The sequence below is a fragment of the Chelonoidis abingdonii genome, chromosome 13, assembly GCF_003597395.2.
Source record: "Chelonoidis abingdonii isolate Lonesome George chromosome 13, CheloAbing_2.0, whole genome shotgun sequence".
Lineage (NCBI taxonomy): Eukaryota > Metazoa > Chordata > Testudines > Testudinidae > Chelonoidis > Chelonoidis abingdonii.
This window is the reverse complement of record NC_133781.1, coordinates 33,168,894-33,187,331: the sequence shown is the minus strand read 5'-3', so window position 1 is coordinate 33,187,331 and position 18,438 is coordinate 33,168,894. Positions and strand designations below refer to the sequence as shown.

Below are 18,438 nucleotides of genomic sequence, written 5' to 3'. Positions count from 1 at the left end.
TGCCTTGGCTACTTGGATCACAGCTGCCCCCACAGTAGATGTGCCCACTCCAAATTGATGCCTGACTGACTGACTAGTAGCTGTCTGGCATTGCAAGCTTCCACAGGGCTATTGCCACTAGCTTCTGAACTGTGAAGGCTGCTCTCATCTTGATATTCTGGCACTTCAGGGCAGGGGAAAGCAAGTCACAAAGTTCCATGAAAGTGCCCTTATGCAAGCGAAAGTTTCATGGCCACTGGGAATCGTCCCAAACCTGCAACACTATGCAGTCCCAACAGTCTGTGCTTGTTTTCCGGGCTCAGAAGTAGCACTCCACCGTGTCAAGGTGGTGCATGAGCACAACTGTTGCCAGAAGCAGCATTCCACAGCATGAACCTGCTCCATTAACACCATGATGTGCACATTGCTGGGGCCCGTACTTTGTGAGAAGTCTATGTCCATGTCTATGGCCTCATCACTCTCTTCACTGTGCTGCTGTTGCCGCCTCACCTGGTTTTGCTTTGGCAGGTTCTGCATATACTCCAGGATAATGCGCGTGGTGTTTACAGTGCTCATAATTGCCACAGTGATCTGAGTGGGCTCCATGATCCCAGTGCTATGGCGTCTGGGCTGAAAAAAGGCGTGAAACAATTGTCTGCTCTGACAGAGGAAGGGGTGACTGATGACATGGCTTATGGAGAATTACAGTCCACAAAAGGGGGTGGCTTTACATCAGGGAGAAACACAAACAACTGTCACCCAGAATGGCCCCCTCAAGGATTGAACTCAAACTCCTGGGTTTAGCAGGCTGTTAATTTAACGGAGGGAGGGAGGAAGCAGATGAATACAAAACAAATGGGGTCTATTTCTTGTTTTGATCCACTCCATCTATCTTTTACATCTTTAGGGTGGCAGCAGATGGTGCAGTTTGACTACTACCCATCATCAGCTCCTGGGTGCTCAGCAGAAAATGCTGCATTACGACTGCTAGCTATTGTCATCTCCTAGGTGCTCAGCAGAAGACAGAAATGACCTGTCTGAATCACTCCCATGTCTGCCCAGGCATCCCTGACTGGCCTTACTGAGGTCAGTTAAAAGAGCACCCAAGAATACGACGACGAAGGCTACCAGTCGTAACGCACCATCTGCTGCCAAAAGGCAATGAGCTGCTACTGTGTAGCAATGCAGTACCCCATCTGCCAGCACCCAGGAGACTTATGATGACAGTCAGCTGTGCGAGCTCCATGCTTGCCGTGGTATGGTATCTGCACAGGTAACCCAGGAAAAAAGGTGTGAGCCAATTGTCTGCCATTGCTTTCATGGAGCAGAGGAGAGGGGACTGATGACATGTACCCAGAATTACCCGTGAAGCTATTTTTGCCCCATCAGGCATTGGGAGCTCAACCCAGAATTCCAATGAGCGGCGGAGCCTGCAGGAACTGTGGGATGGCTACCCACAGCTTCCCACACTGCAATGCTCCGGAAGTCAACACTAGCCTCGCTACTGTGGATGCAGTCCACTGAGTTAATGCACTTAGAGCATTTTTTCTGGGGACACACACAATCAACTATATAAAAAACAATTTCTGAAAAACCGACTTCTATAAATTTGACCTAAGTTCACAGTGTAGACCTACCCTGAGTCAGTTTGTCGTCTCCTGACTCTCAAGGCCTCTTACAGTGCCCCAGCTGCTGCCCTGTTCTTTTAATTGGCCCAGACATGGAGTACCTAGACTGGAACAGGAGAGTGAAGCCCGGTTTCCTTTAAGGAACCAGCTACTCTGAAAGAATTGCCATATTCTATATTAACTCCAGATTCCAAAAGGTCTTAAGGTGTAGTCCCATCTAACGTGCATTCTGTCATTAAACTGGGAGGTGACAAAGGTCTGGATCACTGTGCGGGGGTCCCCATTTCCAAAATAAAATGTTGCTACCTAGTAGGTGAGTGCAGATGAAGACAGCATTCTATTCCTATGATGCTATAGGCAGTATCCAGCAGCAAATGAACAGGCAGCAGGCCCCACAAGTTGTAAACCTGAGTATCAAAGAAACTCCTCACTCAAGGGAGCTAATTTTCCATAGCTTATTTTTAGACACTGTAATATTGACAACAGAATAAATATTTATTCACTATATTTGCAACAGTTGACTATAAAAGCATAAAACAAATCTAAATATAAATTCACATACCTTAAGTTCAAGTGCATTTACTAAAAAGCAGGGACAAAAAGTGATCTTACTTGCATGAAATTGACATGCACACTCCCCTCCGCTACACAAAACAGACACAAAAATTCTGCATTTATAATTTTGTAGCATACAAGAGCTTTGTTCTTCTGGAAACCCTCCATCACCACAGCCTGGCCTTAAACTAAAGCTGCTCTTTGGGAAATACAAAGGCTTATACTTGAGCGTGATGGAGGTTTGTTTGTTTTAGAAAGAATTTGCATACACACTACAAGGGTGGGGTGGTGTTTGTTTGTTTGTTTTTTGCTTGATGGGGCTTAATATATATTAACATTACTGACAGCTAGATTTTCCAATCCTAGATGCTAAACATCCCTCATTCTCAGCTCTACAAGAGCTAGATAATTTACTAGCAGCTAATATTGTTTCTGTTGTTACAGTATTTATGAGGAGGAAAAACAAGGCTCCTGCTCACTATTTTAAAGGACTGTTGCATTATTTAAAGATGTTTGGTTCAATGTTTTCTTGTATAGCCTCCAAGAGGATACATTATGTTATGTTTTTATTTAGAACTAGAATTAAAAGTAATTAATACTTGCTATTGTGTACAGCAGGCCTGCACAACATGGCCCGCGGGGGATGAATAGGTGGGCTCACTGTGCGGCACATGAGGGGTGAGTAGGCAAATGGTAGGTGAGGGAGGGGGGCTGAAGAGGTGGGTGGGCAGTGATGGGGGTGAGAAAGTGAGCAGAGGGGGGGCTGAGGAAGTGAGCCAGAGGCCAGAGAGAGGGGACTGAGGAGGCGGGCAGGTGGACAGGCAGTTGTGGGGTGAGGAGGTGAGTCGGAGAGGTGGGGGGCTGAGGAGGTGAGCGATGAGTCAGTGGCTGACCTCTTCTACTGATCTGGTCTGGCTCCCATCCCCTCTCCAAGGGTTACAGCTGTCTGGAGGTGCCTGCCTTCCATGCCTTCCTCATTCATACCTCATTCATTCAACAGGGCAACTAATTATAAAGTTGGTGGAAGATCTTATTCTACTTCTAGCAAAAAGACATTTTTCTTCTACCTTAATTATACTACCTTAGGGGCCTGCTATAACATATTACCAAGGTTCAATACTGCTGTTTTGGTGGGGCAGCACTGGGGAAGGAGGGTTTGTTTCCATGGGGTGGGCGGTGCTGGGGCGGGGGTGTTGTGTTTGGGGAGTCTTGGCGGCACTGGGGTGGGGTTCAGCCCTCAGCTGTTTTCTTTGGAGTAATATGGCCCTCGCCGCTTTACGAGTTGTGCAGGCCTGGGTGTAGGGGGTGGTAAAGCAACCTTGGTAACACCTCACTTCCCTTGGAAATATAGAATATAACTGGCTGCTGCTCCTCCACTTTACTTTGGGTTTGCATATGTTTTTATAACTATACATCTATATCTATCTATCTATCTATAGATATATGTGCACAGACCTATGCAGATACACTGAATATGTATGTTATACAGACACACACTATATTTCTTGCATAAGGAAATTTAAGGGCCCAAGCTCAAGACAAAATCCAATCTAGAATATTTAACCATAATCTCTATTGTAAACAATATACAGACAGTACAGAGATGAAAAAAATTAAAAATTAAAATGTACTGTATATTGTACACCAGAAGAGCAAGGTTTTTTCTGTTCCTCACTATTTTCAAAGAAAGCAGTGCAAACTACTTCTACAATATTGCACTTAGATTTTGCATCTGTATATTCAGATAGTTTCCCTCATAAGCCAGTTAAATGTGTTCTCAAACCATAGAGCCAGAAAATTTTTAATTGTTCAAATATTTTGGGATGCAGTAGAAGTATTGGTTTCTCTGCAATTTGAGAGTTAATTTTTTTCCCCCAAAGCATAAGAAGATGTGCTAGTCTGCAAGACCCTGTCTCCTATGCCCTTAAGGTTTGCTAAACAACATGGAATGTTATAAAAATACATTATGAATATCTGGTGTGCTACTGATTTCAGTCACATAAAGGTTACATAACTTGACTCCATTGAGATCTGGTGCTAGTATTGAGGAACTGTGCCCCCCAAGTGAAGTAGTTACGGGCTACACCTCATGCTCTGCACTTTACAAAGTTGGACCTATAGCAGGTGGAAGTTAAAACAGAAGTAGCATTTCAGAGTAAGTGTTTTTATAAAGACAGGTTTCAGAGTAGCAGCCGTATTCGTCTGTATCCGCAAAAAGAACAGGAATACTCGTGGCACTTTAGAGACTAACAAATTTATTTGAGCATAAGCTTTTGTGGGCTACAGTCCCCTTTCCTTGGATGCATGCAATGGAAAATAGAGTAGGAAGATAGATAGATATACGCACAGAGGAACATGAAACAATGGGTGTTACCATATACACTCTAACGAAAGTGATCATTTAAGGTGAGCTATTACCAGCAGGAGAGAGAAAAAAACTTTTTGTAGTGGTAATCAAAATGGTCCATTTGCAGCAGTTGACAGAAAGTTGTGAGGAACAGTAGAGGGGGAAAATAAACATGGGGAAATAGTTTTACTTTGTGTAATGACCCATCCACTCCCAGTCTTTATTCAAGCCTATTTTAATGGTGTCCATTTTGCAAATTAATTCCAATTCAGCAGTCTCTTATTGGAGTCTGCTTTTGAAGTTTTTTTTGTTGTAATATTGTGACTTTTAGGTCTGTAATTGAGTGAGAGATTGAAGTGTTCTCCAACTGGTTTTTGGATGTTGCCTCTGATAGTGTGGCTGATGTGATTAGGGGGTTGTCTGTAGGCAAGGACTGGCCTGGCTCCCAAGATCTGTGAGAGTGATGGTTCGTCCTTCAGGATAGGTTGTAGATCCTTGATGATGCGCTGGAGAGGTTTTAACTGGGGGCTGAAGGTGACAGCTAGTCGCATTCTGTTACTTTCTTTGTTGGGTCAGACCCATCCATCACCCTCACAGATCTTGGGAGACAGGCCAGTCCTTGCTTACAGACACCGCCCAAACCTAAAGCAAATACTCACCAGCAACCACAGACCACACAACAAAAACACTAACCCAGGAACGTATCTTTGCAACAAAGCCCATTGTCAGCTCTGTCCACATATCTATTCAGGGGACACCATCATAGGATCTAATCACATCAGCCGCACTATCAGAAGCTCATTCACCTGCACATCTACCAATGTGATATATGCCATCATGTGCCAGCAATGTCCCTCTGCCATGAACATTGGACAAACCGGACAGTTTCTACGTAAAAGAATTAATGGACACAAATCAGATGTCAAGAATTATAACATTAAAAAACCAGTTGGAGAACACTTCAATCTCCCTGGTCACTCGATTACAGACCTAAAAGTCACAATATTACAACAAAAAAACTTCAAAAACAGACTCCAACAAGAAACTGCTGAATTGGAATTAATTTGCAAAATGGACACCATTAAATTAGGCTTGAATAAAGACTGGGAGTGGATAGGTCATTACACAAAGTAAAACTATTTCCCCATGTTTATTTTCCCACCACCACCACCACCACCACCACTGTTCCGCACAACTTCTTGTCAACTGCTGTAAATGGACCATTTTCATTACCACTACAAAAAGTTTTTTCTCTCCTGCTAGTAATTGCTCACCTTAACTGATCGCTCTCGTTAGAGTGTGTATGGTAACACCCATTGTTTCATGTTCTCTCTGTGTGTATATATAACTCTTCCTACTGTATTTTCCACTGCATGCATCCGATGAAGTGGGCTGTAGCCCACGAAAGCTTATGCTCAAATTTCTTAGTCTCTAAGGTGTCACAAGTACGCCTGTCTTTGTAAAGATATTTCTAGTCAATTTATAGTAAATAGAATACTGAGTTAGTTTTGCAAAATGTAATGGCTCTAAGGGAACATTTTCCCCTGTCTCATGTCTGATATATTTTCCAGTTACTGTTTTTAAGGTAGCACTGGAAAACCTAAGAACTGGCATTTTTACAGCATTAGGAGAAAACAATAATGATTTGATTAGCTGATTGGCCCCCAGTTGGTCAAGCAGATGGCCCAGCCCTAAACTAGTTCTGTTTCTAAAATAGTGTTGAAATTCTCCAGGGGAACTGCATGGCTCACAAACTGGTGTAGGAAAAGCTTTTACCTATTTTCATTGCCTCAGTGATATGTTCTGAGAATGTGTTAACTTGTCCTTGGTAAGAGGTTAAGATACAGAAAGAATAAATATATAATTTAGAGTCTTAGGATAAGTCGCTCTATATTAGTTTGACTTACAGTCACCGCAGTAATTACTGCAGTGGTGTGTGTCCATACTACACTCCTTGGGTCGTTGGTGCATGTCCCCAGCTGGAGCACTTCCACTGACCTAAGACGGGCAAGTGTGGGGAACTGGGAAACCCCAGTCTCTCAACTCCACTGGCAGCTCCCTTCCGGGATACCAGCTGCCACACAGGCTCCTGGGTTCCTGGCAGGCTGCCCCTCACGCTTCGCTCCCCATTCTCCACTGGGGTAAGGGGTGGGCCTCCCTATTCCCTGTCAGGAGAAGGGGGAAGCTGCTCAGGGCTTCTTCCCCCTCCCCCTGCCTGCTCCCTGCCAGAAGCCAGACAGCCTAGTTAATTTCACAGCTGGAGCTGTGAACTTGATAAGACAGCAGGGCTCTGGGCAGGGAGTGGCAGGGGGGCTGAGAAGTCCCAGGCTTCCATCTACTCCCTGAGAATGGGGCAGACCCAGTGCAGCTTCCCCCCGGCTCCCATTGCATCACCCTCACTACAGTGACCTAAGCCGTACACCTCTCGTGGAGGTGGAATTATTATGTCAGTGTAGTAGGCACTTACATCATTGAGAGGAAGGCTGTAGTGTAGACACTGACCTAATTAGGTTGATATAAGGCAATTTATATCAACCTAACTGTAGTTTAGACCAGCCTATAGAGTTTAAGGCCAGAAGGGACGACTACATCATATAGGTCAGTGGTTCTCAACCAGGAGTACGTGTATCCCTGCGGATCCACAGAGGTCTAGATATTTGCCTAGTGTTACAACAGGCTACATAAAAAGCACTAGTGAAGTCAATACAAACTAAAATTTCATATAGACAATGACATGTTTATACTGGGGGGCAATATACCATACACCAAAATGTAAGTACAATATTTCTATTCCAATTGCTTTATTTTATAATTATATGGTAAAAATGAGACAGTAAGCAGTTTTGCAGTAACAGTGTACTGTGACGGTTTTGTATTTTTATGTCTGATTTTGTAAGCAAGTAGTTTTTAAGAGAGGTGTAACTTGGGGTTATGTGAGACAAATCAGATGCCTGAAAGGGGTACAGTAGTCAGGAAGGTTGGGAGCCACTGATCTAGGCCATCCTCCTGAATAGCATAGGCCACCAACACCATTCAGCAACTGCCCACTAAATGCAACTGAAATGAGACCCAAGAGTTACAACCCACAAGAAATTAGACTTATGAGCCACAGGCACATCCTCTGCTGCCTTTCCTTTCCCCAACATCATTTTTATAATATATTTTAAAATGATTCTCTTCATTCTTTTAAAAGAAAAAAAAGGGTTCTGCATAAGGCTATGATTTAGTCATGGGTATTTTTAGTACAAATCATGGACAGGTCACAGGCAATAAAGAAAAATTCACAGCCTGTGACCTATCCATGATTTATACCTACGACTTAATCTCAGGGAGCAGGCACTGCTAGGAGGAGTGCTCTGGGGGGGGCACCCTGGGGAGAGCCTGCTGTGGGGCGGCGCCTCAGGGGGCGGCTGCTCAGCAGGGGGCCAGGGGCATCAGGTGCCAGAGGCACCAGGAACCAGAGGCGGCTGACCTTGGCTGCTCCTGCCACCCCTGGGACCACTGCTCACATGGCCACATTGGCTGCTGCTCGGGTGGTCCCCAAGGCCAGCTGCCCAGGGCCATCCAAGCAGTGGCTGGTGCGGCTGGCCCTGGGGCCCCCTGAGCACCTGGCTGTGGAACTGATTCAGCAGTGGCCTGTATGGCTGTCCCCAGGGCTACCTGAGCAATCTTGGAGTCAGCCACACTGGCCACTGCAGAAGTCACAGAGGTCATGGAAGATCACTGATTCTATTACTTCCATGACCGACACTGAACCCCAGTTATGCATTGGGTTAAATCCCATTGAAATTGGTGGGCATAATAGCTGCCTTTCCATTCAGGCTAAATGAGGGAGCAGTTAAATGCCTCTTTGTCTAATAATAGCTGAAACACTAGAGACCACTGTCCAAAACACTGAACTCCATGGTAAGGCTGATTAAGAAGAAGCTATGCCATGCAGTCTGAGGGATTGCCTGGGGACTCTCATAGCAAATGCAGGGACTAGGGCATTGATTGGTGGAGCTGTTTGTCTCTATTTGAGGTGTTTTTAGTGCAAGAGATGAAAACACCAAACAGCAGGTCCCAGGGCAAAAAAGCCAAGGACACAGGCAGAACAAGCACTGGGAGTGTAGTGCTGAGAAAAGCTAAGGCCAGGTGTACACTATGAGAACTATATCAACATTGCTATGGTGCATTAACGATGCTGGCATAACCCTATAGCACAGCTACAGTGACAGAAGGTCCTCCTCTCTCCACTGTAGGAGCACCATCTCCCTGGGCAACCATAGCTAGGCTGACAGAAGCACTGTTTTGTCAACCTAGATGCTTCTATACCAGAAGGTTAGGCTGGCATAGCTATGTTGCTCAGGGAAGTGGATATTCCCCCCGCCCCCCAAGTGACATAGCCCAAAAGCTCGCTCTCTGAGGCACGGTCTACTCTTAAAATTTAGGTCAACATGGCTAAGTGATTGGAAATGGGGCTTGGACTTGTAAGCAGGGACAGAATGCAGCAGGACTCAAACAATAAGAGACAAGGAAACAAGACTTTGTACATTCTTTGTAAATAAAAAAAAAGATTGCATCAAATAAACCACCTGACTCCATCACCAATTTTACCTCTGAAAATTCCAAGACTCCAAATTTTTATCTAACTGATCAGGTCAAAAGGGTTGTAATGCATGCATAGGGCCAAATCCTGCTCACCTTACTTATTCAATTAGTTCAAAGTCAGTGAGACTATATACAGGAGTGATAGATAGGATGACCAGATGTCCCATTTTTAAAGGTACAGTCCTGTTTTGAGGGACTTTCTTATATAGGCGCCTATTACCCCCATCCCGTTTTTTCACAGCTGCTATCTAGTCACCCTTTCCCCTAATGGCATTACATAATGAAAAGAGAGAGAGTAACTCAGGGAATTACTTTTAATTATTTTTAGCGCTCTGCTTCTTCACATACCCTGAATACTAGTAAAGTCAGCATATTGCTGTACAGAAGTAATGAGTCAATAATCTCATGCTGATATCTAATAGCATAGGCTGTAACAGCTGCTAGCGTTGTGCGACTTTTCAACCAATTTCAGTAGCAGATGCCTGCATGTGTCAGCACAGTAGCTACCAGTAGGAGTCAGTGTATGTGCAGTGCACATAGGCTGTAAAGAAAACTAGGTAAGCCTACGTAAGGATTAATACTGCTTGTTTCATTTTCTTTAGGTGTTATTTAGGAATAGCAATTATGTGATTTGCTAAGAACAGGGTCTCTGAGTGTCTTTCAGTGTACAATATTTACAATAAAAATCTCAATTAAGAAACACTTACTTAAAACAAAGTAATAGATATTATTATTATTATCCAAATTAGATTAGGGCTGAGAAAAAAAAAAAAAAATCTAAAAATAACTGTAAAAGTGAGATGTTTCAAAAACCTTCTGGAGACCAGTAAGTTCCTGAGATTTTTTTTCCCTCATCTCATTCTTTCTCCTTGAGAAAGAACATAGAAAGGGAAGTTATGTTTAATTCTACCACACATAAACAAACAATTTCACCCATATTGAATGAAAATGTACATATCATTCCTCTCTAATTCAAATATATTTTCTTCCAAGTGAGAATTTTCTGGCGATGCATAGCGGGATTTCTACATTTGGTTACAAAGGCTGCTTAGTTTACTTAAAATGTTACAAACGCAGAGCTTCACGTCTCACTGATAAATCCAGTTTTAGGTGAAAAGGATTCCTAATAAAGCTTCCAAACAGTAATTTAATTAGCTGATTGGCCCCCAGTTGGTCAAGCAGATGGCCCAGCCCTAAACTAGTTCCGTTTCTAAAATAATGTTGAAATTCTCTCTCTTCCCTAAATGCTTTGCCACTTATCCTGTGTCACTCACACACATGTTTCTGGGTTAGTTACAACTTCCCCATTTTTTTCAGGTTCATCTTTCAGAAATTGTTCTACTTCAATAGAGTCCACCTTGCCATCTTCAGGTGTTTTGTCTTCAGATTTGTTTAACTCTTCTCTTTCTGCTGCCTCCTCTTTTGTTTGTGGCGCTTCTGATTTCTTCTTAACACAGAAGACATTTCCTAAAGCCATCACAAGGGCTGAAGTAACAACTTCAACACCAGCAACAATAAAAACAAACATATACCTGCCTGTTGCATCCAAGAGTTTGCCTGAAAGACAAAATTCACAAGTAATTAACAAAAAAATGCTTTGCTTGTAATGAAGTTAATAAGAATTTTTTTAAACAAAATTAATTTTCCAAATGATTCTTGAAGTGAAAAATCTTACAGGAATACTGGCATTTTGAGGTAAGATTTTCAAACGTGCCTAAAATTTGGGAACATAGGTCCCACTGAAAGTCTGTTCCCAAATCACTTAGGTGCTTTTGAAAAATTTACCCTTGAAGTCCAATTAATTTTTAAAATGAGCCAAAATAGTTTCACATACATTATGTGCCTTGGGGTTCCTGGCTAATGTCACTGGTTTTACAGTTGCACTTTCCTATTTTTTAGGATGTTTTTTTCCCCTCCTGTTTTGTGTCAAAGACACACGCTAACAAAAGGGGATAACTGCCAAGCTAACTATGGCGGGAGGTGGGGTTGTGTATGTGTGAAACTGACTGTATACAATGTGCTGTCAAATGGACAAGGTAAGCAAACTGAAAAAAAATAACCAATTTCTTTCAATTCTATTAATCTTACATAACAATTTATAACAAAAGACCAGAAAGAAGTGTGATTTTAAAATCAATGTTGGGTTCTTTTTAAGTGACATATAAAGGGTTTGATTTTGCATCCTTACCTTCACCATGTTTCTCTGTTTGCACATGAAATTTTCCAGGCCCATTGTTTACATTTAGAAATCTATGTGCCTAATTGCACTTGCGAATCATAGAACTTGAAGTAGGCTGACCAGATAGCAAGTGTGAAAAATCAGGATGGGGGTGGAGGGTAATAGGTGCCTATATAAGAAAAAGCCCCAAATATCGGGACTGTCCCTATAAAATAGGGATATCTGGTCACCCTAACTGGAAGGGACCTCGAGAGGTCATTTAGTCCAGTCCCCTGCACTCAAGGCAGGACTAAGTATTATCTAGACCATCCCTGACAGGTGTTTGTCCAACCTGCTCTTAAAAATCCCCAATGATGGAGATTCCACAACCTCCCTAGGCAATTCATTCCAGTGCTTAACCACCCTGAGAGTTAGGAAGGTTTCCTAATGTTCAACCTAAACCACCCTTGCTGCAGTTTAAGCCCATTGCTTCTTGTCCTATCCTCAGAGGTTAAGAACAACAATTTTTCTCCCTCCTCCTTGTTATGTCCCCTCTCAATCTTCTCTTCTCCAGACTAAACCCCCCCAGTTTTTTCAATCTTCCTTCATAGGTCATGTTTTCTAGACCTATAATCATTTTTGTTACTCTTCTCTAGACTTTCTGAAATTTGTCCACATCTTTCCAGAAATGTGGCACCCAGAGCTGGACACAATACTCCAGTTGAGACCTAATCAGCACGGAGTAGAGTGGAAGAATTACTTCTCATGTCTTGCTTACAATACTTCTGCTAATACACCCCAGAATGATGTTTGCTTTTATTGCAACAGCATATTTAGCTTGTGGTCCACTATGACCCCAAAATCCCTTTCCGCAGTACTCCTTCCTAGGCAGTCATTTCCCAACTGATGCAACTGATTGTTCCTTCCTAAGTGGAGTACTTTGAATTTGTCCTTATGGAATTTCATCCTATTTACTTCAGACCATTTCTCCAGTTTGTCCAGATCATTTTGAATTTTAATCCTATCCTCCAAAGCACTTGCAATCTCTTCCAGCTTGATATCAGCAGCAAACTTTATAAGTGTACTCTCTCTGCCATTATCTAAATCACTGATGAAGATATTGAACAGAACCGGACCCAGAACTGATCCCTGCGGGACCCCACTCGTTACACCATTCCAGCATGACCTTGAACCACTGATAACTACTCTCTGGAAACAAGTTTCCAACCAGTTATGCACCCACCTTATGGTAGCTCCATATAGGTTGTATTTCCCTAGTTTGTTTATGAGAAGGTCACGTGAGACAATATCAAAAACCTTACTAATGTCAAGATACACCACATCTACCGCTTCCCCCCTATCCACAAGGCTTGCTACCCTGTCAAAGAAACTTATCAAGTTGGTTTAACATGATTTGTTCTTGACAAATCCATGCTGACTGTTACTTATCTTATTATCTTCTAGGGGTTTGCAAACTGATTGCTTAATTATTTTCTCCATAAACTGACTAGTCTGTAATTCCCCGGGTTGTCCTTATTTCCCTTTTTATAGATAGGCACTATCTTCCAATCTTCTGGAATGTCTCTCGTCTTTCATAACTTTTCAAAGATAATTGCTAATGGCTCAGATATCTCCTTGGTCAGCTCCTTGAGTATTCTAGGATGCATTTCTTCAGGCCCTGGTCATTTGAAGACATCTAACTTGTCTAAGTAATCATGATCGTATACAACCATGTGTCAGAAGTTGTCCCCACAATAATGTGGCTCCAATATGTAGGCACAAACAGCGAGAAGTCTGTCTTTTAAAAATACGCTTCAAAATTAGTAGATGCTTGTGTTTTTATAGTAAATGCATTTTTAAGGCATTTAACAGCAATAACTTGTCATCAAACATAAATATACTTATTAGGGGAGTATTTTAACACATTTTTCAGCTTGTAGAATAGGGTTTAGGAATGCTCTCTTGTTATAATGTCAACTTTAAAATATACTGTATTGTTTAAATGTCCTGAAACTTGCAAAACAACAAACACAAAACAAAAATCACAATAAGATGGGATAGAGCTGACCATGACTCAAGGCAGCTATTGATACATTTCAAAATAAAACTATTTGCATGGGCAGATAAAGCCTGTACTACTTACACCTGCCTCTTTTCACTCCTGATAGCATTTTCTCTTCCACCCAAGTGCTGCATTTCATATGCTTTTACGTTTATCTTTTACTTAGCGAGCGAAATCTGGAGCACCGAACTGTCTCACAATTCAGCTTCTTAATTCAATTAAATTCAGGTGGACCCAGGGGTAGGAGTATTATTGAATTGGTGATTGGACTCTCAGCTGCTTGGAAAGGTTCTCTCATTTTACAAGAGACTAAATTCAAGAATACATTCCCCCACCCCACCCCCCAAAAAAACCCACCTTACAAATAAAATAAACTGTAGACTGAAGTTATATTGCATCAAGTCACCACCATATTTGTTTAAAAAAATTATTTTTAATATATGTCACTGTCACCTTATTTGCAGGACTGTGCAGAGCACTCTGCATGGGCTTGCACAGAGGCGGGCGGGTGGATGACATTAGATAGAAAAGGATAATGCACTGGAATGGGTTACGCAGGGAGGTGGAATCACCTTCCTTAGAGGTTTTTAAGGTCAGGCTTGACAAAGCCCTGGCTGAGATGATTTAGTTGGGGATTGGTCCTGCTTTGAGCAGGGGGTTGTACTAGATGACCTCCTGAGGTCCCTTCCAACCCTGATATTCTATGATTCTTAGTGTTGTGTGAAAAAATAATTTCCTTTGATCAGTTTTGAATTTCCCACCTCCTTTTAATTTCCCTTTGTTCTTGTATGATGAGATAGGGAGAACAGAAGCTCTCAATCTTTTACCACATCAGCTCTTATTGTCTCCTTTCTAAGGTAACAATCACAACCTTTTCAATCCCTCTTCATGAAAGAGGTTTTTTCATGACACTAATTATTCACTTTGTGAAGTTTTCCTCCTCCTTCGAATTTTCTATGGGAAGGTAGAATCCGTTTCATTGGGTTTTTAAATAGGGAGAGAGATTTCAGAGATAGGCCTGAATAAACCCCCAAATCCAAACAGGTCAGAACTTTACAAAAGTTGTTAACTTTCTGGCTTAGATCCATCTCTGATTCTAATAGCAATAAGTTATGTGACTCTGTGCATTGTTAGATCAATGGTGTTTACTTCTTGGGTGACTGATATTACTTGGCTTTCTACCTCGTCTCACAACACACATAAGTAGGCACCACCGGTTGAACAATACAAATGGTGTTAAACTCTTAATGGAATGGAATATTTACCTGCTGATGGTGGACCGATTAGAACAGCTAGAGCTTCAGCCAGAAGCACCAAGCCAATGGCACTGGAAAACTTCTGAGTACCAACAATAGCCATGAGAACTTCAAACTGAAGAGCACCTACCATTCCATAGGAAATGCCAAAGAAAATGCAGAAGACTGCCAGGCCACCATAATTGGTAGACATGGAACCCATGAGATCTGTAAAACCATTAAAAATCATAGCAAAACTAAAGAGATAAACACAGTGTGGTCTGACCCACTTCAGACCAGCTATCACTCCACAAATAGGCCGGGCAAAGATATCAACGAATCCAAGAATGCTCAGAAGAAAAGCTGATTTAGTGTCTGGATATCCCAAATCCTTGGCAAAGCTCACCACAAAGACTGGAGGCACAAAGAGGCCCAGCACCATGATGGAGGCAGCCACAGTGTAGACTAAAAAACCACCATCTTTAAAGACACTGAAATCCAGAAGCTTTTTCTTTGTTTTCTTCTCAGTGAGTTCTTTAGCAGCTTCAGATTTCTTAGGAGGCTCCAACGGCCTCATTAATGCCCCACAAACACAGCAGTTGAGCAGCATTCCTCCCAGTATAAGGAATCCCCCTCGCCAGCCATACTCATGTTGCAGTATTTGCCCCAGAGGAGAGAGGGTACAAAGAAACACAGGGCTTCCAGCAGCAGCAAGCCCATTAGCTAAAGGGCGGCGTTTGTCAAAGTAGCGATTTAACATGATGAGCGATGGCTGGAAGTTGAGTGCCAGACCCAAACCTGAAACAGAGAGCACACAAAAGTCAGACCTCAGCAGCAGTGTCTATATAAAAATCTCTACAGTTACAACATTCTTTGATTCACAAATACGAACAAAAACGGTCAGGCTTCTCTTCTGTCAACTGGAGGAAAGATTCCAGAATAATAAAAAAAGATTAAAAATGTTCCATTGTAATATTATTCCTGCACGCAATGGCTAACATAACAGAAGAATTAACATTTGTTAGAACTAGTCTGACTAGTTCCTTCCAGATTGACTTGGGCTCCTCAGAGAGGCCCATTATTGAGGCTCTAATGCTTTAGGTGTTTGCCATTGATACCAGTGCTAACATCAGAATCTGAGATGGAGCTAACCTGCATATTGTCAGTCACTCACATCTACTTACCAGTAATGACACCTGCAGTGAGATAGATCTGAATGATGCTGGTACAGAAGGAAGCTGTCACCATTCCCAGCGAAGCAAAGAGTCCTCCAACCAGCATAACTGGACGACAGCCAAACCAATTGACACACATGCTACACAGGGGACCTGAGCAAGAGGAAGGAGAATATGCTTGATACAGTAACCAGGACAATCCAATTTCTCTATTGATTTAATCCACGTATTTGCATTTCTTCCCACGCTTTGTGCACATCTTCAAGCCACTCTGATGGCACCATCTCCTCTCTGTTAACTCTCCATACTTAGCACTTTGCAGCTTCAGAATGCTGTGAAAATTTCTTTTTCTACTGAGGATGATGAAAAGGAAGTTACAGAGAGACTTTCTCTTTATAGACATGATGGATGTACCCAGGGAACTGACAATTCATATGTTGCCCCATAGTTAATTTTTTCAAAATGCCTGTTTTGCATGCAGATTAACTATAGGTACTTAAGACCTTTCCTTCTAATGTGAATTTTATTTGTCTGTTTGCGTCCCAGACTACACTGTTTTAAAAACAGATATAATTTACCTGTTCCATAGAGCATAGCCAGTAGAATGGAGGAGATCCATGCTGTGTCACTGTATCCTACACCAAACTCCCGGATAAGCTCTTTAAAGAAGACACTAACAGCCTTTGGAAAGGCATAGGAAAATCCAGTGATGACAAACCCTCCAAAGAGAACGGCCCAGCCCCAACCCCCATCAGGGGCTTTGACACCAGATGGAGCATCATCAACCACCACAGCTCCCATAGTGAAACTCAATGGGTTGCCTAAGAAATAATAAAAATACAGTTACTAGAATCCACAGATACATATCAAAATGATAATCCACTCAAGTTTATTCCACAGGAAGGAGGTGTTGTATATGCAGACACATGAAACCTGAGAACATTCTAAATATAGTGGCTGAAGATTTGGGAATAGGGTTTTTTTTTTTTTTTTTGTTTTTTCCTAATAAACAGAAAATCTGTAGCCATTACGCAGAAATGTAATTATTTGGTAGAATTTTAAATAGATATACATCACAGATCACCTGAAGTTAAAATAGAGAGGATTTCAACCAAAACTAGCATTTTATATAGAACTAAGATAAGTTCAGCATTTTTTTGTTTCTCTTTGCATATCATAAATATGTTAAACCTACTTGCTACACAGGAAACTCTGCTTTCCTTATACTGCAAGGACTGTTTGTCAATGACCTTACAAGATCTTGATGCTAGCGAGGAAGGATGGTTCAGTGCGTAGGGCAGTAGCCTAGCATTTGGGAGACCAGGGTTAAAGCCTCTGCTCTGCCACAGACTTCCTGTGTGATCTTGGACAAGTCACTCTGTGCCTCACTTCCCCATCTGTAAAATGGGCATGCTAGTACCTCACATGGATGTTGTTAAGATAAATACTTTATATTGAGGCACTCAGATACAATGGTAATGGGTGCAAGGGAAGAGAAATACAATAGATTAGATAGACAGATATACCTATATTGATGACACACCTGCAGGTAATTTTCAAAGAAGAAAAAACAAACAGTTATCATAGCAACTGTGATTCTTCAGTAGGATTGAAGGAAGAAACTGCCTCCCCATACTCACCGACCTCAGATTATGGGCCTGAGAGTGAGTGACAGGATGAACAGTGATGCTGTCAACTGTGACAGAGCAGCATAGAGAGTTTGAAAGGAGAGAGAAACTGTGGGTAAAGTACTGGGCTGAGACTCAGGAGATCTGGATTCAGTTCTTAATTCTGCCAGACACTGCCTCTGTGACATTGGGCATGTCACTTAAACTCTTTGTGACTCAAGTCTCTATCTGTAAAGTGCAGATAATACTGTAGTCAACCAGGCCTTGGGGTGGTCAGGCCTAGTGGTTGAAATGAGCATTTTTCCTGCTGGTTACAGCTGGGTCCAGGGTGGGCAGAGTCCAGGAATGAGCCAAGGGTCAATGCCACAGGGATAGAAGCCAAATGCCAGAGCTGGAAAGTCAACCAGAAGCATAAACCAGAGGCAGAGCTGGAGATTGAAACCAGAATTCAGAAGCAGAGGGGAATAGGGGCTGCAACAGGGACTGGTAGCAAGTTGGAGCAGAGCTGGAACAAGAGCGAGTGCAGCTGTGGGCATAGTACGCACTGAGCAAGCTGCTGATTTTTATTTTTGTCACATCAGCTTCATCATACAAGGCTATGACATCCACTTGTTTCATTCATTTTTAGCTAAGGGGTTTTTTTGTTTTGTTTTAAATATATCCTTTCACTCAGGCTAGGCTCCTTAAGGACATGCAGCATGGGTTTTTTTGCACTATTCCATTTCCCTGACAGTCTCACTAATCTCTTTAGGGAAAAAATCAAACTGCACAAGGAGAACATTACGCAACACTTTCAGAATCCACAGTATTTCAGGAATAAAATACAACCATTGTAAGTGACAGACACCTAATAAAAGTTTGCCTAGTGATACTGTCTTCCTCCTTGGTTATGGTTATGATAAGGAATTTTGTTTAAATGGGGGAAAACACAACAAATAAATACATAATTCAGTCCCGCTGCCCATTCTCTCTGCAGAATTCTGCCCTCCTCCCTCATACATTGGGTTTAATCACTGGATAGGGGAAAGACTTTTTGTGGGAGCCTCTTGTTAGAATACTTGAGGTACCTCGGTGGTTCATT

The 18,438-nt window shown here is 42.2% G+C and overlaps 1 protein-coding gene across 4 annotated transcripts in view; it reads right to left on the bottom strand.

Annotated features, from left to right (window-relative positions):
* Positions 1 to 2,083: 2,083 nt before the first annotated feature.
* The window catches only part of SLC16A3 (solute carrier family 16 member 3), a 41,106-nt gene continuing 24,751 nt past the window's right edge, over positions 2,084 to 18,438 (bottom strand). For 3 of the 4 annotated variants that reach the window (XM_032791744.2, XM_032791746.2, XM_032791745.2), the window contains 4 exons: positions 16,308 to 16,550; positions 15,739 to 15,882; positions 14,585 to 15,352; positions 8,368 to 10,656 (listed from right to left, as the gene is read on the bottom strand). In XM_032791744.2, the coding sequence (XP_032647635.1) occupies positions 10,370 to 10,656; positions 14,585 to 15,352; positions 15,739 to 15,882; positions 16,308 to 16,530 (1,422 nt within the window). In that variant the 5' untranslated portion in view covers positions 16,531 to 16,550 and the 3' untranslated portion in view covers positions 8,368 to 10,369. Of the gene's footprint in view, positions 10,657 to 14,584; positions 15,353 to 15,738; positions 15,883 to 16,307; positions 16,551 to 18,438 lie in introns of all 4 variants that reach the window. The other variant, XM_032791743.2, reaches the window with a different exon arrangement.